Below are 22498 nucleotides of genomic sequence, written 5' to 3' on the forward strand. Positions count from 1 at the left end.
GGATATTACTGCTCCCTTTGAGGGAGCAGTAATAACTCTCTTATCCTCTCTATGGGGCCCATGATCACCCCCACTGGGCCAGGCTCTCATATGTCCCAGAGTGCTTCCACGCCTGGGCTCCAGCCCCAAGAGGGGTCAAATCCTTTCTCACACTATGATTCAGCAAATTGCATCCCAGAGAACTGCCATCCATCCCCCATCCACCTCTGGGGTCTTGATTCCCCCCTCCACACCCAGGCACACTCTGCTGCTGATTGGTTCATTAACAAGGACCATGACAATGAAGTGGCCAAGGATCCAAAGCTTTCTGTTGAATCCCAAGTGGATTAAAGAATTTTCAGCCTGGAGCTACTATCCTTCCATGTGAGATCTTTTCTAGCTCGGGGTGCAGTGGAGATATGTGACCACACAAGGGTGGGGGGAAGCTGGGATACATACTGCTGCTGGGGTTTGACTGGGCACATTACAGAGCCTGGAGAGTGCTTAAACCATGAACAATCTGGATCCACTCCCATCAAGAACTAGGAACAGAACCCAGGTGTCCTGATTCTCAGCTACCTCTGCTCTAAACACTAGACACCACTTTCCTCCCAGAGCTGGGAGCAGAACACAGGAGCCCTGACTCCCAGGCCCCACTACTCGAACTTCTAGACACCACTCCTCTCCCAGAGCTGGTGATAGCGCCCAGGAGTCCTGACTCCCAGCCCTCCCACTCTAACCACTAGATCCCTCTCCCCAAACCAGACATGATTTGGGATCTCAGTGCAAGCCTTAAAAGGCCTTTCATTCTCAAATTGCCTGTGCTGTAAACATGAAAAAATAAGCTGGTCATACATAGGGCTTTTGTGTGTGACGCACACACTGTGATTTGACCAAATTCAATTAGCCAGCTTGTGGCAAAGCCAGGGAATGAGACCTCAATGGGGAGCCTTCTGACCATTTGTTTTTAAACAAAGCAATCTTCCTAGAATGGAGCAGAATGAGCAAAGGCTATTAATGTATGTATGTATTTACTGACTACGTTTCCATAATTGCTTCTGATCAGTTATGGCCAAGCCCAAGTAGATCAATACCGCTTGTGCTGTTATGGATATATGGACATATTATGGCAGCAATCACCAGGTGGCACTATAGCACAATCTTAAAAGTTCTGTTTCTCAGGGTATGGGCACTGTTGAGTTTTTGAAGATGTTGTTAATTTTGCAATGCAGATTCTGTTTGGGGAGCTGGGTCTGCAGCAAACAGCAAGGGAATTTAGAGTAGATTTAAGTCAAGTTTTGGAGCAGAGGTGCTTCTCACAAACTAGGAATTATTGTTAGGCTGAGATTTTTAAAAGGCAGGTTCGCCTGCATCCCATTTATGACCACCTCTGTTCAAGGACAGGTGGGTATAGTCTAAATATACAACTCACAATAGAACATACCCTGACTCTGTGCCATCGATTTCTCCTTCAAAGCAACTGACCTGCAAGGCTCTGACATCTGCTACGGCTTGGCAAAGAGGGTTACAGTATATAGTCAAGTAATGATAATAGCTATCTTATTTATTATGTCAATAGTTAGCTTCTGTTCAGCCACAGCTTCAAATGAAAGTTACAGGTCTGGAAATCAGGATCAAGGTGTGTCAAGATGGGAACTCAAGAAAAGTGGCAGCCTGAAATAACCACACCTTCCGCAGCCCGTGTAGGGTCAAACGCTGCTAGAGGCATAGATTACTCCCATCTTGTGTGTAATTCTTTATCCTGGAGGACAGAGATGGGGGAATTCACCTTACCACACCCTGCACATGCAAAAGCATCCAATGGGTCCCCTAAAAATCAGCCCCCAGATTCAACTTGCCACCCCATCCTCTCCTCTCAGCTTTTTCTGTCCTAGGAAAAACCCACCAGCAGCTCCCTGTTTGATAATCCCCTTCTTGATCCATCTCCATTGCCGTTCTTTAACTTCCAGGGGCTGGGATGATCTGGAACAAAAGGTGGATGTTACACTGCAGCTAGTCAAGGTGAGAAGGACAATTGGGAAGGTTTCAGAAGGAACTTTAGTCCATTTCACACTGATTCCCCCCAGGCTCTTTCCCTGCAGACAGTCACTGATGCTACACCAGGGCTACTTCCACAGACACACCCCTTCTCCCCTCAGCCAAATGCTAGCAAGGAGCAGAATCAAAGGATCTGCTCTGGAGATTCCCCCTGACACCATCCCCAGGGCAGCACTTTCTACAGTTTTGACAGGAAGATCCCGGCTTTGGCTGCTGCTGCTCCCACTGGCTGGCTCCTCACTGCATTTCTGCTCTAGAACTTGACTTTGTGATTATTACTGAGCTGCCACACTCCACCCCAGAGGTGCCTGTTTTTTAGCACTGGGTGAGCAATCCCTGCGCAATGTGACCGTTATCCAGCTGCCTGGTGGTGTCTGTGTTTCAGTGATCATCACAGCCTGGCATTCCTGAAAACCACAGCTTGTTTTCCAAACAGGGTTTCTGCTTTTCTGGTCACTAACCCTACTCTGGATTCCCACGGGGCTGGCCCTTATCCCTCTGTCCTGTGCGTACAGAGCCCAGCAAGGGGACAAATAAACCTCACCTGGCTGCTATGCAGGGTGTCAGAGGCATGCCGTATCCCCTGTTCACCAGTGACAGCAGCCAAACCCACTCCTGGGTGAGGTACACCTGTGCATCCTTCCATCTTAGATACGGCTCAGTGGGTTATACCTCTCACCAGGGCCAAAACCCACCTCCCCTTAAACTTCTTCCATACATTTCCTCCTCCCCACAGGAAACCTCACTCACTACTGCTCCAGAGCTGGGACTAGAACCCAGCAGTCCTGGTTCCCAACCCCCCTCAATCCCATTCCCCTGTCAGAGCTGGTACTAGAACCCAGGAGTCCAGCTTCCTAATCCCCATTGAGCCTATTCACTTGCCAGAGAACCCAGGAGTCCTGGCTCCCAGCCCCCTGCTGACACATACCCACTCTCCTCCCAGAGATGGGACTAGAACCCAGGAGTCCTGGCTCTTGTGCCACGTGGGGAAGGGAGCTCAGTGTCTCTGGTTTCTCTCCAGGAGAGCTGAGTGGTTAGGTTGAGGGGGCACCTGCCCCACTAGGAGCTGAGCTATGAGCGCAGCAGAAAGCCAGAGCCCGCAGGGGGCATGTTCAGGGGAGCTGGGAGGGCAAAGGGAACTCTCCTGCCTGCACGGGGCCCTGCCAGGGCTGAGAAACATGCGGGTGCCAGGAAGGCTATGGTTGGGATACTGGATCTGCCCAGGAGTGGGGGAATTCGCAGGGACAGAGATTTCAGCACCTTAGGGTCCATTTCCCATCCCCCCAACCTGGGGCTGGAGCAGAGCCAGCATCCCATAGAGGGAGCCCTGGGCCGCATTAACAGGGCGGGGGGGCGGGATGTGGTCCCGTGGCAGCTGGGAGGAGGCAGCAATGGGGAGGGGCAGGTGACTGGTGGTTGTGAGGAGCTGGGGTGTGGCTCACTGGGGCTGGACAGGCTCCATTGGGGTCTCTTGCTCTTCATTTCTCCTCCTGCAGGCCTGCCAGGCTCACAGAACATGGTGCTCGGGACCTGGAGCCACAAAGGGACTTAGGCATTGTAACGCTGAACGTTGCAACACCGAACGTTTTCAAAGGTGGATTAAGGTTTCATGTGGCCCTGGGCCAGAGCAAGTGGAGGGCTCCCTCCCGCCTGCAGTCCCACCCCCCTTCGTTCCCTTCAGTCTGCAGCCCACCCCTGTTCCACCCACAGTCCCACCCCATGCCATCCCCCCACCACTGTGGTCCCCCATTTGCTCCTTTCTGCCCACCCACTGCAGCCCCAAGACCGGAGAACTCTGTCCCCCTACCTCCTCCGCCAGAGCCCTGGGGCTGCAGCGGGCTGAGAGAGCTCCCACAGCCCTGAGGCTGTGGCAGGGAGCCAGAGCTCATCCAGTCCCAGGGTCACAGTTGGGGTCCAAGTGCAGGGGTTTCCCCCACTGCCCTGCACTTCTGCCAGGGTGCAGGGGATTCCCCTGCCCACCTGGCACTGCTGCTGGATAGTGGAGCAGGATCAGGGCACGGGAGCTTCCCCCGCCTTGCACAATGCCTGTCTGCTAGGGGTGAGGCGTCCATTTTTCCGGTGGCCCCTAATTGGCCGGGGTCTCTGGGCACAGGCCCTGTGGCCCCATTGGTTAATCTGCCACTGCTTTTAGTCACCTTGAAAATCACTGGAACAACACTAGGATCCACAAAGCTTGAGTGAGCTACCTCAGCTCCACCACCACCCCCCGCCCTGCCCAATGCGTGGGGAGAGAGAGGAGTCTTAGACTGGGATGCACAAAAACGGCATGCGCGTGGGGAGAAGAGAGCCCCCTCAGACAGTCAGTGGGAGATGCCAATGCAGGGTGCGTGTCCCAAGTCCCTCTCATGGAGTTGGGCACCTAGCTCTGATTGATCCATGGGCAGCCCCTCTCCTGGAGTCGGTGGCTTAGGCACCTACATTGTTTCTTGTAAGAATGAGGCAGGCGCCTGCCTCACTCCATGCAAAACAAACAGCCATGGAGAAGGTGGCAGTGCCCACACAACTAACTTTTAACCCAGTAGCTAGAGCACTTACCTGAGGTGCTGGAGACCCATATTCAAGACCCACCCCAGGGAGAAAGGCTGCCATCAGCACAGTCTGTCATGAGAGCAGCCTAACCACTGAGCTATGGGACAGACTGATAGAGGAAAGGTGAGGACTAGCTCCTAGCAGAGGGGTGGCCAAACTGCGGCTTGTGAGCCACGTGCGGCTCTTTTATAGTTAAAAGTGTGGCTCCTGGAGCCCACCATAAGAATGGCCATTACTGGGTCAGACCAATGATCCATCTCGCCCGGTATCCTGTCTTCCGACAGTGGCCAACGCCAGGTGCCCCAGAGGGAATGAACAGAACAGGTAAATCATCCAGTGATCCATCCCCTGTCACCCATTCCCAGCTTCTGGCAAACAGAGGCTAGGGACACCATCCCTGCCCATCGTGGCTAATGGGGGATGCCCCCCATTCCGTGCCTAACAGGGAAGGGGGAGAGCTTGGGGCTTCTGTCCTCTGGTGGGGCTCAGGGCTTCAGCCTCGCAGGGTACGCCTGCTGGGGCCCTGAGCCTTGGCAGGTGCCTGCCATGGGGCAGACGCCCTGTGCCCTGGCAGGGGAGCCCCACAGAGCTGAAGCCCCAAGCCCCAGCAGGCACGCCCGGCTCTTGAGGTTGTGATTATTGTATGCAGCTCAGAGGGTCAGTACGTTTGGCCACCCCCGTCCTAGTACATGGCACCTGTGATGGGTTGGATCACAGAAACCCCCTGGGAGCTGCCACCTGATGTGCCAAGACTACCTCTGCTCCTGTTTTCCCTGCCAGCTCAGGACTCCAGCACCCTGTCTTGCTGAGCCAGACACCCCCGTCTGCTCCAACGAAGACCCAGGGTCTGAATTACTTGCCCCAAAGCTGCAGGTTTACCTGAAAACTGCTCACAGAAGTGTGCTTGTCTATAGCATTCAGGTGCCCAACTCATGATAGGGTCTAAACCCAAATAAATCCGTTTTACTCTGTATAAAGCTTATGCAGGGTAAACTCATACATTGTTCACCTTCTATAACACTGATAGAGAGAGATGCACAGTTGTTTGCTCCCCCAGGTATTAACACATACTCTGAGATAATTAATAAGTAAAAAGTGATTTTATTAAATACAGAAAGTAGGATTTAAGTGATTCCAAGTAGTAACAGATAGAACAAAGTAAGTCACCAAGCAAAATAAAATAAAATGTGCAAATCTATGTCTAATCAAACTGAATACAGATAAGATCCTCACCAGTTCCAGAATGCTCCCTTTTACAGACTAATCTCCTTTTAGCCTGGGTTCAGCAATCGCTCACACCCCCTGTAGTTACTGTCCTTTGTTCCAGTTTCCTTCAAGTATCCTGGAGGGTGGAGAGGCTCCTTCTTTTCCCAAAGACAAAATGGAGGGGTCTCTCTGTTGTGTAAAAATAGACTTTTATCTTGTGGGTGGAGACGACCCTCCTCACTCCTATGCAAATCCAGCTCCAAGATGGAGTTCTGGAGTCACCCGGGCAAGTCACATGTCCATGCATGACTCTCAGTCTTTACAGGCAGAAGCCATTGTCCACATGGTATCAGGGCCACCCAGAGGATTCAGGGGGCCTGGGGCAAAGCAGGGCAGCTGCGGCGCTTGTACTCACCAGGTGGCGGTCAGGGTCTTCGGTGGCATTTCGGTTGCAGGGGGCCCTTTAGTTGCTCCGCGTTTTCAGCGCCACTGAAGGCCCCTGCCGACATAATGCAGCCGAAGACCCGGACCGCTGCTGGGCCAGGGCTCATGGGGCCCCTGTAGGGCCTGGGCAAATTGTTCCACTTGTCCCCCTCGCCCACCCCACCCCCCCCGGGCAGCCACGCATAGTATCTTGTATGTCTTTAGGAAGACTTTTTATGTGGATTGGAGCATTCCAAGATGCATTGTTCCCCAAGTGCTTCCTGACCAGCTACTTAACCTTGCAAATTCCTTCCTAAAGAAGCTGACCAAATGCCTCACAAAGCTTACTCAGAAATCAAGCCAGTATACAGCCAATATTCTTAACCTCAAGTACAAAATGATATATGTGTACAAATAGGACGAATAGATACAGCAGACCATAACTTTTACAGAGATATGTTACATGGCACAGGCAGCACAAAACATATTCCAGTTATGTCATACTCCCATAAAGCCTTATGGGAGGTACCATCACAGCACCACTTTAACAAGCCCCTGGGGATATCCAGAGCTAGGAGCCGCTGTGTTACCCCTCAGCCTCAGCAAAAGTGAGTTTTGTTGGAGATTAGATGGTGTGTCAGCTCCTTGCCACACCTCTCTGTTTTCCTCACCAGCAAACTGCACTCTTCCAACCCAACCCTCACTAACAACTGGTGAACTCCAGCCCCCGAGTGCCTCCGAGATGGTTCTCTGCAATGCACAGCCCCTATTCACAGAAGATATTAAGTTCAGTTCTCTGTTAAAGAGTCAGTACTTTACAGCTTGTTAACTGAACTAGGGTAAATACACCCTTCCCTTGAAACACAGCCCTGAGTTGCTTTGTAGTGAAAATAAAACAAATGTATTAAACGAAAGTCATAGCTTAAGGGCATGGCTACACTTGCAGATGTGGAGCGCTGGAAGTTAAACCAGCCTTCGGAGACAGCAGCAGGGAAAACGCTGCTCTGTGTTCACACTCTCAGCTGAAAGCGTACTTGGCATGGACACATTAGCAGCTCTTGCAACACCACAAACAGCAGTGCATTGTAGTAGCTATCTGTGGTGTTTAGATGTGCTTGTAATTATTAGAACTGGGAGCACTGGTTGTTGGGAGTCTGAAAGGACAGGAAACAGGAAGGAGAGGGGAGGAGTTGAGGAGGCTGAGTGAGAGTTACAGAGGGTGTAGCAGCAGCTTGGCAAAGAGGTTTCCACTGTAAAAATAAAGTCCTGTTGCAGTCTGTTAGTACCTTGCCTGGTTGATACAACACTATCCCAGCATTCAAGTGGCTGCAATGTGCTTTTCAAATGTGGGGGGATGGGATGGAGTGTGACAGGGAGTGTGTTGTGTGTATGTGGGAGGAGAGAGAGAATGGGTTTTTGGGGTGTTGAGAGTGTGTCTACATGCCGTCTTGTAAATTCAGACTCCTCCCACCCCCTGCCACACACACTTACAACAGCAACATTCCACACTAATGGCTTGCCTTGTCTTGGAGCAGATAAGCAGCCGGTTGTCAGAAATGGAGCTTTGAAAGGGAATATCCGCATTCCTGCAGCCGATTCCAAACAATGACAAGAGTGCCACTTGACTTAAGGGGATTATGGGACGTTTCTGGAGGCCAATCAAAGCACAGTAACGCAACACCTCATTCACACTGACGCTCAGGCGAGCAGCAAGTGTAACGCTTCTCATTGAGGTGAATTACCAGGAGCACTCCAGCTGCAGGGTCCAGGTGCTCTAGGTGCCTTGCCAGTGTGGACGGATCGGGAGTTAGGGTGCCTGGGGCTGCTTTAATGCGCTCTAACTTGCAAGTGTAGCCAAGCCCTAAGTGATACCTGGCAGAAGGAATAAAGATAGAAAGGGTCACAAACAAACAAAAGTAAAAATACGCTTCCTAATGGCTAGGAGCTAACTTAACAAGCACCAATCTTTGTACAAGGTAGTTTCCTCACTAGTCTTCCATTCCCAGCAATGGCTGGCTAGCTTTCAGCCAGGAGCCCCACTGTCGGAGTTCAAGGTACTGGTTTTCCTTGTCTCCTCAGCTGAAGGATAATTTAGGGATTTGCTCCCTGTCTCTTCATAATCCAGTAAACCTTAGAAATGTCTTCTTCTGACATGTCTCCCCAGCTACAGTTCCTTTTCCCTGCTGGGGGTGGATGCTATCCCATGCTGTCTGCCTCTATGCTGCCTCACCTTCTCTTCTGCTGGCAATTTAGACGATGCAAATGATCTTTTCCTGTAAGCTCCAATACAAATGAATAGCCCACTGAATTTGGCCACATCTGCCCTGCAGGGAAAGCTCCTGACACCTATTATCCTGCATGCAGTTTCTGGTGGGACATTAGAGAGACCTTCGCTTTGAAGCTTTTCCCACAGTCTAGGCATTTATAGGGTGTCTCTCCCATATGGGTTCTCTGATGTCTAATTAGGGCTGAGCTCTGCGTGAAGCTTTTCCCACAGTTGGGGCATTTATAGGGTCTCTCTCCGGAGTGTATTCTCTCATGTGTAATAAGGGCTGAGACCTGACTGAATCTTTCTTCACAGATGGGGCATTTATAGGGTTTCTCTCCTGTATGGATCCTCTGATGTGTAGTAAGGGCTGATCTCACACTGAAACTTTCTCCACACTTGGGGCATATATAGGGTCTCTCTCCTGTGTGGATTCTTTGATGCACAGTAAGGTGTGAGCTCTGGCTAAAGGTTTCTCCACAGTCCAAGCACCTATAGGGTCTCTCTCCTGTGTGAATTCTCTGATGTTTAACAAGTTCTGAGCTCTGATTGAAGTTTTTCCCACACTCAGGGCACTTATAGGGTTTCTCTCCCGTGTGGGTTCTCTGATGTTTACTAAGTTCTGAGCTCTGATTGAAGCTTTTCCCACAGATGGGACATCGGTAAGGCCTCTCTCCTGTGTGAATTCTTTGATGTCGAAGAAGGTCCGAACTCTGCTTGAAGCTTTTCCTGCAGTCAGGGCAGCTGTAAGGTCTCTCTCCTGTGTGAACTCTCTGATGTACAATCAGGTTTGATCTCTGGTTGAAGCTTTTCCCGCACTCAGCACATTCATGCCGTTTCTCTTTAGTGCTGATTCTCACCTGCACTGTGGTCCCATTGAGATCCTCCAAATCATCCCCATGGTGATTGGATTTTCCTTGTCCATCTCCTGGGGGCTTTCCCAGTTGCCCCTCTGGCCTGTGTTGAGTCTCACAGGATTCTCCCAGCTCAGAACTTTGGAAAATACCCACTTCAGGTCTTCCCAGCAATATCCTACGTGGTTCCACTTGCTCAAGACTTTTCTGCTGAGGACTTTCTTCCTCATTCTCACTCACCATCACATCACCTGCTGGGACAGAGAGAGAATCCAGACAGGAGTCAGTCCCTGTGTTGGGGGAAAGGGTACCTGAGAAAGGGGATGAGAATGAGGAAAACAAACCCAAATAACTTCTGGGGTGATCAAAAACTCAAGAGTAGAATCTGAATCCCAAGACCTTCCTCGAAAGAGAGAGAGGAGAGGACCAATTCTGCCTCTTCATCCTATCTGAAGATTCAGAGAGACATGAGCTGCTGCCAGATGTTGGTCAGGGTGGGAGGAAAGCCATGAGTAACATCTGCCAGGAAGATATAACACCTCACGGGCATAATCTTGACTAGGTAGAGATGAGGCAGATATGAGGCAGAAATGGGGGAGTTTATGGAGCCTATGTGAGAATGCCAGATGTTTATGCCAAGGCTGGATGATTTCTGCATCTGTTCAAACAATTCCTCACCTGATCGGCACCTCTCAGGATCACTCTTTCCTTGCAGCTCTGGTGACCTAGGACTCATGGCTCTTCCCCCCTTTCCAGCTAGGAGATGATGTTGGCTGTGGGAACTGGAAACCCAGCTCAGGGGAAAGAAAACAGCTGAGGCTGAGACTAGGGTTTTACAGTTATTCTCAGGTGTTTCCAAATGTGCCAGGTAGTGCCTTTGTATAAACCAAATGGATTGAAAAATGGTCTTGAAGATCCTTTGCGGGAGGTCAAGTGTTTATAGTGGCACGTGAGTCCTGCGGAAGGAGATCCCGGGATCTCCATAAATTGTGCAGTCTTATGATTCTGGCTTAGGAATTAGACCATCTCTTACTCCTTTCTAATATTGCTGAGACCAAAGCCCTCTCCAGGTATGGACCCAGTTCTCTGTAGGGAGGGATACTGTGCGTCCATGTTTAATAATACAGAGAGGAACATGCAACTCTTCCTCTCCATTAGAAGTTCTGGGGATGGACTTGCAACTCCAATGCATCTCTGAATCTCCTCTCCCTTGGAAGAGGGTGTGGAATGGTCATATGGATTCTGGGGGTGATGGGGCTGGTCCCCTCAAAATATAAGGGAGCAGGGAGGAACCCTGAGCAGAAGCCAACCCACGTGCCTCAGAGACACCGCTCCCCCAGCTTCTAATTCCTAAAGGTACAGGAATTCTTACCCAGTGAAGTCACATTCTCACAATTCTCCTGCATGATGAGTCTCCTTCTTCACTGGCCCCTGAAATAGCAAGAGATCCTCATTCAGTACCTGCTGCCCCAGCCACAATCCCACCAGCTCACTCCAAGAGAGCTGTAGATAACCGATTTCTTCGTATGTTTGGGGCAATTATTGGATCTGTGAAGGTAGGTGTGGTGATCTGTGGGTTTCTTGTATATTGTTGTCTGTAGGGTTCCATTATTGCAGCTAATTGCTGTCCAAGAAGTTAATGCTAGTATGGAATTATCCAGAGAGAGTTTAATGGATGGGTGACGGTTGTTGAAGTTGTGGTGGAAATCTGTGAGGGAGCTGAGGTGATCTGTCCATAGGATGAAAATATCATTGGTTTATCTCAGGTACATCATTGGTTTCATGGTTCATTTGTCTAGAAATTTTTCTTGGAAAAGGCTGTCATTTTGGGGAGCCACCTTAGCAATAACTATGGCTGTTCCCATAGTAGAGTTGAGGACTAATACTGTTCATTCAATAATTATTCATTATTATTCCAGATGGCTACCATTTCCCTACAGATCTTCCAGGCATGTGAAAGTAAGGCAGCTCCTAGTACTGGTCACCAGTTCCTATTGTTTTCAGTATGGTTAAAGCCATGATCTCCTCAGGGAATATGGCTAGGGCCCTGTGGTTAGGAGGCTGGATATATAAGAACATAAGAATGGTTAATACTGGGTCAGACCAAAGGTCCATCTAGCCCAGTATCCTGTCTATCAACAGTGGCCAATGCCAGGTGCCCCAGAGGGAATGAACAGAACAGGTAATCATCAAGTGATCCATCTCCTGTCGCCCATTCCCAGTTTCTGGCAAACAGAGATTAGGGACACCTTCTCTGCCCATCCTAGCATGGACCTATCCTCCATGACTTTATCTAGTTCTTGTTTGAACCCTGCTAGAGTCTTGGCCTTCACAACATCCTCTGACAAGGAGACACCAGGCATAGAAAAGGAGACACAGGAAGCTACCGCCAGACTGAGGAGGGTGCAGGGGAACTAGTGAGGGTTGAGGGGGCGAGAGGTGGATTGTGGGGCAGTGTGCAGGGTTGTCCACATCCAGGGGGCGGACTGAGGGGGGAGGAGGTGTAGTGAGATCCTGGGAGGGGAGCAGGAGACAGACAGAAGAAGGTAATGAGTGAGGGGCAGCAGGGAGAATGAGGGATGATGCAAGGCACATGGGGGCAAGAGGGAAACAGAGGCTCATGGGAGTATGGAGGGGGGGAACAGAGGGAGGCTAAGAGCAGTGTAGGGGAGTTTGTGGGGACCAGACCAAGCCTGACAATGGTTTACAGGAATGTCATGGATTAGGGAGTGCAGGGGAATGTGGGGTGAAGGGTTGGAGGCTGTGGGGGTTTGCAGACAGGGAGCATACGGGCATGTGGGGTGGCTGATGTGAAAGGTACACTGAAGATGTAAAGGGAACGGCAGGTGACTAAGGGGCAGGTATGAAGAGGAGACTGTGAGGATCAGGGGAGAAGAGACTGGTGACAGGGCAGGGTGTGGAGTTGGACACAAAGTGGCAGCTCCCCCTATCCCAGGAGTAAGGGAGGGTCAGTGGGTGGAGTCTCCCTGTGAGGAGGGAGGCTGCAATTTTGCATTTGCACTGTGGCAGGTGGAGTTTTGCTCTTTTGATGCAATAAGTGTATGCGCACGCAAACACACACACACACACACACACACTCTCTACTCACTCTCTCTCTCACTAAGGGGGCAGGTGGCTTTCCCCCACAGACTTAACCACCAGACGATAAATAAAATCACCCTGCCCCCCCAAAGTGTATTTTTAAACCTTGTGATATTCAAGCCCAATTCCCAACTTTCCAGAGTGACTTGAATGCGCTGGCTGTGCGCCTCTGATGTCTGTGTGGTCAGCCGTTTGTTACTTCTCATAGGGGAATTTCCACCCTCCTGCGGGGGTTTTCCCTACAACTTATGCCCCACATTAAAGCAGGCTCAGAAGGGATTTCACTTGCTGGGCTCCTACCTTTCTGCATTCCGCACCCCAGCTATAGCCAGACCAAACCCACCAGAAGTTCTGTCCTTTCCCTGTCCCCTGGGAGGACTGGGTGATCTGGAGCAAAATGTGGAAGTTACTCTGCAGCTTGCCAGGGTCAGAACAGCAGCTGGAGCAATTCTAAACTCTGTGACACTGGGGAAGATGCTTAGTCATGTTTTTACCTTGTTGATCCAGGATAGCCCTTTGCATGTGCGCCCACAACTCTGCGCCCACAACTCTGCACCCACAACTCTTTTGCATGCATCCCTCTCGCCCTCCATCAGAGTGTGCAAATGGTATCCATGCGCACACACCCAGCATATGAAAACATACCAGGTGAGGCTACATTTTGGATGCCAAATTCAGAGACCATGGTTAAATATTTTGTCTCTGTTATTTCAGAGTTTTGGGGAGTGTCAGTTTCCTATGGAAAAAAATCAATGCAATAATAACCATGCCCTAGCCCTGCCCCTCTCCATCACTTTGCAGCTGGGGCTCTCAAAGTTCTTTACCCCTGTGCAGTGGGTCAGGCTCAGTCAAAGACCAGAGCCACAGAGACCTGCCCTAGGGGGAAAGACAGCAGAGACTAATCACCCTGCCTGATGTAGCTTTTCAGCTAGATTTCCCAGCACTTTAGAGGAACCCATCCTCTACAGCAGGGGCAGGCAACCTATGGCACGTGTGCCGAAGGTGGCACACGAGCTGATTTTCAGTGGCACTCACACTGCCTGGGTCCTGGCCACTGGTCTGGTGAGCTCTGCATTTTAATTTAATTTTAAATGAAGCTTCTTAAACGTTTTAAAAACCTTATTTACTTTCCATACAACAATAGTTTAGTTATATATTATAGACTTATAGAAAGAGACCTTTTAAAAACGTTAAAATGTATTACTGGCACGCGAAACCTTAAAATAGAGTGAATAAATGAAGACTCGGCTCAGCACTTCTGAAAGGTTGCCAACCCCTCCTCTACCGCCTGACCACAGCCCTTTCCCCTGGGTCTCTCTCCTCACCTGCAGGCTCCAGCTCCGGGGCTGGTATTGGTACAGCCTGGGGCTCCCCCAAGGGCTGGCTCCAGCCACCGCGGAAAGTCCCCCATTGGTTTCTCTGGTCTCTCCCAGACGCAGAGCAGCAGCTGCTTGGTCCAGGTCTCCAGATCACAATGGAGGCAGCAATAACGTCTTCTAGGAGCCTTGATTACTAATCAGTCAAAAGCAGGAGTGACACAGTGCATGATGCTCAGTTATGCTATCTAGATATACTGTATAGTTGTATTGCAGAAAAGCCTCAGAGCCCTTAATTCTCCCCCTTCGTACTTTCCCCCTGCCAGCATCTGTCACAAAGATTCAGCCACTTCCTTGGTCCCTCGCTACCAACCGGGGCTGCAGCCCAGTCAGTGGGACAAGCTGTAACTAAACCCCAGAGCGTCTGTCTGCAAGGAAAGAGCCTGGAGAGAATCGGGGTGTGACATGGACTAAAGCCCCTGCAGAAGCTTCCCCAATTGCCCTGCCAGGCTGCAGAACAACAGCCACATTTTGCTTGAGATCCTCCCAAGGGATAGTGAACATTTGCTAGCTTGCTGTCGGTGAGGAGCAGGCTCGGCAACATCCGCTGAAGCTGCTCCCCCCTCCCCCAGCCATGTAGTTATGCCAACATAGGTCTGTCCTGTAGACCTGGCCTCAGTCCTTTCAGACCTGAGGGGTGTGGAGCAAACAGGCCCTTGTCAGTGCTGGAATGCCGGGGAGATTTACCCATCGCTGCGGAGCTCACAGGGACCCCCCGGCTTGTCTCAAGATAATGGAGTAGATTTTTAAATGAATAACCCCCCCACACACTCCCCTGAGCCCCCACTCTTCTCCTCTCCCTGGGGTGCGCCCCTGCACAGCCATGCTGTCTGTACCCCCCTTTCCCATCTTCTTATTGCTCACCCCTCCCCTTCTGGCCAGGCAGAGGGGGGGACCCCGCTGGGACCTGATCCTACCGCCCCCACCAAGGCCTTTCTCTCCATTTCCTCCACCTGAACCACGACTCCCTACCCCACTGCCCCCTGCCCCACCCCTAAGCCCCTGCAGGAAAAATGTCTGAGCTAAAGCCTGCAGCTCTGGGACTGGCAGACACGCGGGGCGCAGCGATGGGGTGCGGGTGGACACGCAGCACTTTCCCCCCAGTTCTCCCTCAATTACCTGGAGTCTCCGGCTCCCAGGAGAAGCAGCAGCAGCAGCAGCAGCAGTAAATCGCAGCTCCCGGCTGTGCTGAGCGGAGGGAGCAGCGCCCCCGCCACCACTCGCAACACCCGGAGCCTCCCCGGCAGCTGGTCCCGAGCTGGGGCTCACCTTGTATCTGCATTTCCGGAGCTGCGGCCGCCAGGGGGCTCTGCTCAGGGCTCCGGGAAGGGAGGCGGCTGGTCGCTGAACGCTCCCGCTCTCCCTGCTCAGGATATCAGGGGTTGAGCTTCCTCCCGGGTCAGACGGTGCCGCCTGCCTGGGCCGGGGGTCGGGAGCCGGGGCTGAGCCGCTGCTGCTCCCCAGCGGGGAGAGACCTTCGCTAACCCCCCTCTGTGCCCAGCCGGGGGGACTTTCTGCGGGGGCTGGACTCAGCCCCGGGCTGTAACGACACCAGCCCCTGAGCCGGAGCCTGCAGGTGAGGGGCGAGACCCGGGGGGAAGGGCTGGGGCCGGGCAGGAAAGTGACTCTGCACCAGCGGCCCCTCCTCGGCCCAGCTCTGTTCCCGGGGCGGGGGGTGGGTCTGCGAGTCCCAGAGCTGCTGCCCGCCCTGATCCCCACCGCGGCTCTGCCCCCGTGAGCGCCTGCAGGAGCCGAGCCAGCTCCGGGGAGCGAACGCCCCGGGCCGGACCAGGGACCGAGTCTCCCAGCCCGAGGGGAGGGGGCAGGAGGGAGACAGGGGCAGCAGGAGCGATCATTGGGGAGGGAGGTCCCGGCTCCCAGCCCCATTCCCTGCAGCACCCCGGGGCAGGGCCGGCTTTAGGAAGTGCGGGGCCCAATTTGAACATTTTCGGCGAGGCCCCGGCGGGAATGATTAAAAAAAAAATGTAAAAAAAGCCTTTAATTTCTTTGCAACCGGTTCCCTATAAAAAATTCTGATTTAAGGGATGTGCCATAGTATGTATTTTTTGTACCAGTAGGGTTACCATACGTCTGTATTTTCCTTCTGGATGGCAATTTAAGAACCAAAAAGCTTGACGTGCCTAGGAAAATACGGATGTATGTTAACCCTAAAGTTCTTTTTTAAAAAGATGGGCCTGAACTAGAACTGAGCTCCATTTCACATGTGTGGGTCTCCATCACTCCCTGGGGGTGTGCTTGGGTGACCAGATGTCCTGATTTTATAGAGACAGTCCTGATTTTTGGGCTTTTTCTTATATAGGATCCTATTACCCCCCACCCCCTGTCCTGATTTTTCACACTTGCTGTCTGGTCACCCTAGGGTGTGCACATGTGTGGGTCCTGGCTGCTCCCTGGCCCCCTCATTGAAGCAGGTGTGCAGGGAGGGTTACTGCCCTGGGAACTGCAGGGCACCAGTGGACATGGGGCTGGCTGGAGGCAGGGCAGGGGCTGGCTGGAGCTGGAGGTAGGGTCTGGCTGCAGGCAGGGCAAGGGGTGCGGGGTTGGCTGGAGATGGGCTGATGCAGGGCTGGAGGCAGGGCAGAGGGTGCGGGGCTGGCTGGAGACAGGGGCTGGGTGTGGGTACAGGGGGTACAGCCCACCCTGTACGGTGAGTGCCCACTCCTCCTTCTGCCTCCCCCGCCAGGGTAGCAGCAGCAGCCCAGGGCTCAGCAGCTATTTAAAGGGCCCTGTGGGGCTTATACTGGCCCGCCCTGGCCCAGTAAATAGCCGTGGGAGCCCTGGGGATGCGGCGGGGCTCTGGTAGCAATTTAAATGACCGGGGCGGTGGAGGAAGTTGGAGACCCGGCCCTTTGAATAGCCCCCAGAGCCCCCTGCTACCCCAGGGCTCCCACGGCTATTTAAAGAACCCAGGGCTCCCTGCTTCTACTGTCCCGGACCTTTAAATAGCTGCGGAAGCCCTGGGGAAGCAGCGGGGCTCCTGCGGCTTTTTAAAGAGCCAGGGCGGTAGAAGTAACGGGAGTTCCAGACTTTTTAAATAGCCCCCAAAGCCCCACAGCCCTATCCCAAGGCTCCAGCAGTGGGGCGCTGGTGGCAATTTAAAGGGCCTGGGGCTCCAGCCCCTGCTGGGAGCCCCAGGCCCTTTAAATTCCCCCCTGGGGAAGCCGGGCCACCCTGTACAGCGCACCGGCTCTTGCTAGTACAAAATAGTGGGGCTTGGGTGTGGGGCCCTCTTAGGGGTGGGGCCCGATTCAGGGGAATTGGTTGAATTGGCCTAAAGCCAACCCTGCCCCAGTGCACATTGACTTTCCTGGGGACAAGAGGAGGAGCTGGGAGAGGAAAAGCCAGTTCCTGCCTCTGCCTGGTCCCTGTGCTGCTGGGGGGATGCACTGCCCTGGGAACAGTGTCAGGGGGATCCCCCAGAGTGGCTCCTTCGATTCTGCTTCTTTCTGCGGTTTGGTTCAGAGATTCTGTGCCTGGATGGGAAGATTAAAAGTGTCTCATTGGTAGGAGGAGCCAGAATAATATTACAAACTGCTACTGGTCATAATTTGCTACTTTGCTGTTGTTACTGGGTGGGCTTCAGCCATCTGAACATGTTCAGTAACATCTGCTGAAGTCACTTCCCTCGCTGGCTATCCGAATCTGCTCCCTGCTGTAAGGGAGAGAGAGGGGGCTCAAATCATGGTAGCCAGTAGGCAGATCATGGGCCAAAACTGGACTGCCAGATGCTTTTGAATGGACCCCACAATTATTTTTATTTATTCATTATTGTTGTTAATATTTGTATTATTTTTCTCTGGAGTCTGGATCTTGGCCATACCTTGACCAAGAAATTTGCACCTTGACAAATAATAGTTGTATTGGAATGGGTTACCTAGGGAGGTGATAGAATCTCCATCTTTAGAGCTATTTAAAGTCCGGCTAGACCGCACCCTGGCTGGGATTATTTAGGGAAAATGGTCCTGCCTTTAGCAGGGGGTTGGACTAGATGACCTCGTGAGGTCCCTTCCAACCTTTTGATTCTATGATTCTATGACTATCTCTTGCTGAAATGGTTACAGTTTCTCTCCTGAAGCGGCTCTGTTAGTAAGTGTGTTCCAGTGTGACAACACCTCCCATTTCTAGAATATTTGAGCTCACTATAATACCAACCTCGGATGTCAACAAGGAACTTGAAGGCTGCTAATTCCTTATTTTAATTTAAATATTAAGTTTTATAATGTTGATCGCTTGTACAGAGAAAAACATTGTATGCAGAAGGGCAACCTGGACTATCGTGGCTTGTGACGATTTAGAATATTGGTCGTTCTACAGTTCTTTCCCCCTCTCCCTTTTTACTTGTACTAAATTGACTCTGCAGACAGGAGTGGTCATCTCATCCTCTGGAGGGTCAAAACTCCATGAAATTCTGTAGTGTTGGCTACCACACCAATATAATTGTCCTAATTAAATTCTGCTGCAGACTGTGAAGGTTGTTGCTAATTGTGGTTGCTTTTCTTCATGTACTTCATCGGGCCTCATACTTGCAAATAAGATGATCTTGCAGTCGGATTGAAAAAATGAACTGACACTAAATATGAGCAGTGTGGAGTTTTTGGATTTTTTTAATCCTTAGCTGGAAAAATAAAATGGTGTGTGTGTACCCACTATTAATAGGGCCCTACCAAATTCATGGCCATGTGAAACGTGTCATGGACCATGAAATCTGGTCTCCACCATGAAATCTGGTCTTTTGTGTACTATTATCTTATATTATACAGATTTCACAGAGAGACCAATGTTTCTCAAAACTGGGGGTCCTGACCCAAAAAGGAGTTCAGGGGGTGGGGTGGTTGCAAGGTTATTGTAGGGAGTTGTGGTATTGCCACCCTTACTTCTGCACTGCCTTGAGATCTGGGTGGCTGGAAAGTAGTGGCTGCTGGTCAGGTGCCCAGCTCTGAAAGCAGCACTGTCAGCAGCAGCGCAGAAGTAAGGGTGGCAATGGGCAGCTGGTGGGTGGTGGCTGCTGGCCGAGGGCCTAGCTCTGAAGGCAGCAGAACAGAAGTAAAGGTGGCAATACCATCCCATACCATCTTTACTTCTATGCTGCTGCTGGCCATGGCGCTGCCTTCAGAGCTGGGCTCCCGGCCAGCAGATGCTCCTGTCCAGCTGCCCAACGCTGAAGGCAGTGTTGCTGCCAACAGCAGCCCAGAAGTAAGGATGACAGTGTCACAACCCTCCTTCAATAACCTTGCAATGCCCCCAATAACCTCTTTTGGGTCAGGACTCCTACAGTTACAACACTTTTTTTTCCTCAGGAAATCTCATGATTTTTGAGATCTGACTCCTGATATTTGGAACTTGGGGGTGGGAATATTGCTTTACAGGCCAATGATAGAGCTGGGTGTAGATCAGAGGTCTCATGAGGGTCTGCCTAATACCATATCCACTAGGACTTATTGCCTCACAGCTGGCAGCATGCAGTGAGCCCTGCTAAAGCAACAGCACAATGTGGCATTGGTCTGTGACCGGAGAGAGAATTAAAGCTTCATTTCCCTCATAGAAAAACCACGAGTCTGATTTTAACTCTTCACTTTTCAAGATGACTCAACTGTTCCTGGCTAAAAAATCTGTAAAAATTGCACATGGAAACACATGAGTGAATAAACTCACCTTGTGTGCAGGAAGCCCACACTCCATCTAACCCAGGGCTATTTCTATTCCAGATCTCTCCGATGGAGCCAGGGGAGGAGCTGGGCACCTTGGATGAAGAGGAAGGGGAGATCCAGAGAGGAATCTGCGCAGGTGAGGAGTGTGTTAAACCAACTCAGAAACCATGGGTGAGTGAAGGAAACAGCTGGGATTCTCAGAAAGGTCCCTCAGTTCTACATCTTCTCACCCATGTCAGGGTTTTCCCAGCAGGAGTTGCATCCTCCTGACAGATGTCAGTTTCCCTCACACCCTGACTGACACATGAATGCACCTCTCTATCCCTCGTCCCCTTTCTTTCTCAGTGCTCAGCTGCCATGCAGAAGCAGAACTGGTCCCTCTGCTTTGGGGGATTTGGTCCCTTATTTCAGATCATATTATTTATTTCTGTTGTTGCCCCTTTCAGAGGATTCTTTACTTCCTAGCCCAAGCAATGACTCAGGTCTCAATTCTCCCTCTTTATTCCAGCAGAGGATAGGACGGTGAAGATAAAGGAGGAGGATTGCCTGCGGGAAGCGGAAGCAGATGGGAGGCTATTGGGAAGATCCGAAGGGAGCATTTCCCGGAGTCCTGAGAAGGTGACTACCTACGAGAGCCAATGCAGTTCAAAAGATCTGGGGGAAATTCCCATAGAGGAGTCACATGGTAAATCCAGTACCACAGGCAGAGCTCTCAGGAAATCTAAAAGTATAAAAGTACATCAGAGAATCCACATGGGAGAGAAACCCTATAACTGCCTTGAGTGTGGGAAAATCTTCAATCGGAGGTCATTTCTTATTACGCATCAGAGAATTCACACTGGAGAGAAGCCCTATAAATGTCCCGAATGTGGGAAAAGCTTCACTGTGAGATCAACCCTTATTAAACATAAAAGAATCCACACAGGAGAGAAACCCTATAAGTGCCCTGACTGCGGGAAAAGCTTCCGTCTGAGCTCGACCCTTTGTACCCATCGGAAAATCCATACAGGAGAGAAACCATATGAGTGCCTCAAATGTGGGAAAAAATTCCGAGTGAGCTCTTACCTTCTTGCACACGAGGCCACCCACATGGTGGACAACCCTTACAAATGCCCCGACTGTGGGAAAAACTTTAGTGTGAGTAGAGACCTCCATGTGCATCAGAGAATTCACACGGGAGAGAGACCCTTTAAGTGCCCCGTGTGTGGGAAAAGCTTCAATCGGAGATCGATCCTGATTGTACATCAGAGAGTCCACACTGGAGAGAAGCCCTATAAATGCCCTGACTGCGGGAAAAGCTTCAGTGTGAGCTCAGACCTCACAGCACATCTGAGAATCCACACAGGAGAAAAACCTTATAAATGCTTTGATTGCGGGAATAGCTTTCGTCTGAGCTCCCATCTTACCAGACATCAGAGGAGCCACACTGGAGAGAGACCCTATAAATGCCTGGTCTGTGGGGAAAGCTTCAGTGACTGCTCAGGCCTTATTAAACATAAGAGAATGCACACTGGAGAGAAACGAAGGCCAGCACCTGTTACACATCAGGGAACTAACATGGCAGCAGCACCTTATAAATGCCCTGACTGTGGGAAAAACTTCAGTATGAATTCAGCCCTTGTTAAACACCAGAGAATCCACACAGGAGAGAAACCCTATAAGTGTCCCGAGTGTGGGAAAAGCTTCAGTTATTGCTCAGCCCTTATGAAACATCAGAGAATCCATACAGGAGAGAAACCCTTTAAATGCCTGGACTGTGGGAAAAGGTACAATGACAGATCAACCCTCCGGAGACACCGGCGAATCCACTCAGAAGACAGGCCCTATAAATGCCCTGACTGTGGGGAACAATTCAGTGTGACCTCAGGCCTTATTAGACACCAGAAAATCCACACTGAGGAGAGACCTTTTAAATGTAGTGAGTGCAGGAAAAGCTTCCAGTCAAACTCACTTCTTAAAACACATCAGAGGATCCATACGGGAGAAAAACCCTATAAATGCCCCGAGTGTGGGAAAAACTTTCGTCAGAGTTCCCACCTCATAAGACATCAGAAAATCCACACAGGATAGATGGTCACAGTGTTTTTTCTCAGAGTTCTGCTCCAGTCACTCATCTGGGGATTGTGAGATCTATAGGTGGCTGAGGATGGGTGCTGGGGTATTGAGAGACTTGGGACCCATGAGGCAGTATGGTGGATTTTGGAGCACGGGAGGTGAATGGAGTATTTTGAAATTGGGTTGTTGCTGGATGGGCCCAGCCAATGGGAGAGGTATCTGGGGTGCTAGTGGGTGGATTACTTGGAGATTGGGATGGGAGGTGGGGGAATAACTGTCATAAAGTCTAAAAGTTTTCCTTCTCCAACAGATATTGAAAAACAGCATGCCCCCACACTGCCGTCCAACTCACTCTCTAACACAAAACCTCTTCAGTGACCTGCATGCTGTCAAAGCAGATTAATTCCCAAACACACGGGCTGTGGGAGATGGGATGTGCTGAACTGTTGATTGGCCATATTGTGTCAGTCCAAAGGTCCATCTAGCCCAGTATCCTGTCTTCTGACAGTGGCCAATGAAAGACACCTAGTATTAGTTCACTGGTTGGGTTTTGAGTTACAGCGTGAGTGGGATGAAGTTGGATGAATGTTACTTTTGGGTTCCTGTTAGAGATGGGAGTGAAGGCCTCATGAAGCGAGATGCTGTAATCAGTGTGACAAGTCTTTTCCCTTCTCGTGTTCTAAGGTTTTGGGTGGGCAGGTGAGTCCTACTGGAACCTTCACTCTCATTAAATGTCATTTTTGTTTCTGTTCATTTTATTCAGTAATTTTCATACAAATGTTTTTCCCCAACAAGTTATTTTTTCTCCTTGCTCCCCAAACCCTCCTGTTTTTGATAGAGACAGTGCAGAGTGGGTAAAATCAACTCACAAGAGGCAAACAGCTCTACAGCATCTTCTTATTTCCTTTTTTATGTCTCTGTCCATCACTGAAAATGCAGCCGGGATCCAGCTTTCAGCCC

At 50.9% G+C, this 22498-nt stretch overlaps 3 protein-coding genes across 11 annotated transcripts in view; 1 reads left to right on the forward strand and 2 right to left on the reverse strand.

Moving 5' to 3' along the window:
• The window catches only part of LOC116824945 (uncharacterized), a 41652-nt gene extending 30887 nt beyond the window's left edge, over nucleotides 1-10765 (reverse strand). Inside the window, 2 exon segments of the mRNA XM_075071980.1 lie at nucleotides 1886-1962; nucleotides 10709-10765. The gene's annotated coding sequence lies outside the window, so the exon portion shown is untranslated.
• The window catches only part of LOC116824971 (uncharacterized), a 187079-nt gene extending 164783 nt beyond the window's left edge, over nucleotides 1-22296 (forward strand). The window contains exons 1-3 of one of the 8 annotated variants that reach the window (XM_075071984.1): nucleotides 15216-15390; nucleotides 19541-19626; nucleotides 19992-22296. In XM_075071984.1, the coding sequence (XP_074928085.1) occupies nucleotides 19581-19626; nucleotides 19992-21553 (1608 nt within the window). In that variant the 5' untranslated portion in view covers nucleotides 15216-15390; nucleotides 19541-19580 and the 3' untranslated portion in view covers nucleotides 21554-22296. Of the gene's footprint in view, nucleotides 1-15215; nucleotides 15391-19416; nucleotides 19627-19991 lie in introns of those variants that run through there. The other 7 variants (XM_075071987.1, XM_075071981.1, XM_075071985.1 and 4 more) reach the window with 7 other exon arrangements.
• Nucleotides 5673-10752, reverse strand: LOC142047685 (uncharacterized). 2 transcript variants are annotated; one of them, XM_075072027.1, is made up of 2 exons: nucleotides 10709-10752; nucleotides 5673-9587 (listed from the first exon to the last, which is right to left on the reverse strand). In XM_075072027.1, the coding sequence occupies exons 1-2, from the start codon at nucleotides 10740-10742 to the stop codon at nucleotides 8566-8568; spliced, it is 1056 nt and encodes a 351-aa protein (XP_074928128.1). In that variant the 5' UTR covers nucleotides 10743-10752; the 3' UTR covers nucleotides 5673-8565. The 2 variants fall into 2 exon arrangements, with proteins under 2 accessions (XP_074928128.1, XP_074928127.1); XM_075072026.1 differs by having other exon boundaries at nucleotides 6403-9647.
• Nucleotides 22297-22498: the final 202 nt, after the last annotated feature.

The sequence above is a fragment of the Chelonoidis abingdonii genome, chromosome 13 (genome assembly GCF_003597395.2).
Source record: "Chelonoidis abingdonii isolate Lonesome George chromosome 13, CheloAbing_2.0, whole genome shotgun sequence".
NCBI classification, from domain to species: domain Eukaryota; kingdom Metazoa; phylum Chordata; order Testudines; family Testudinidae; genus Chelonoidis; species Chelonoidis abingdonii.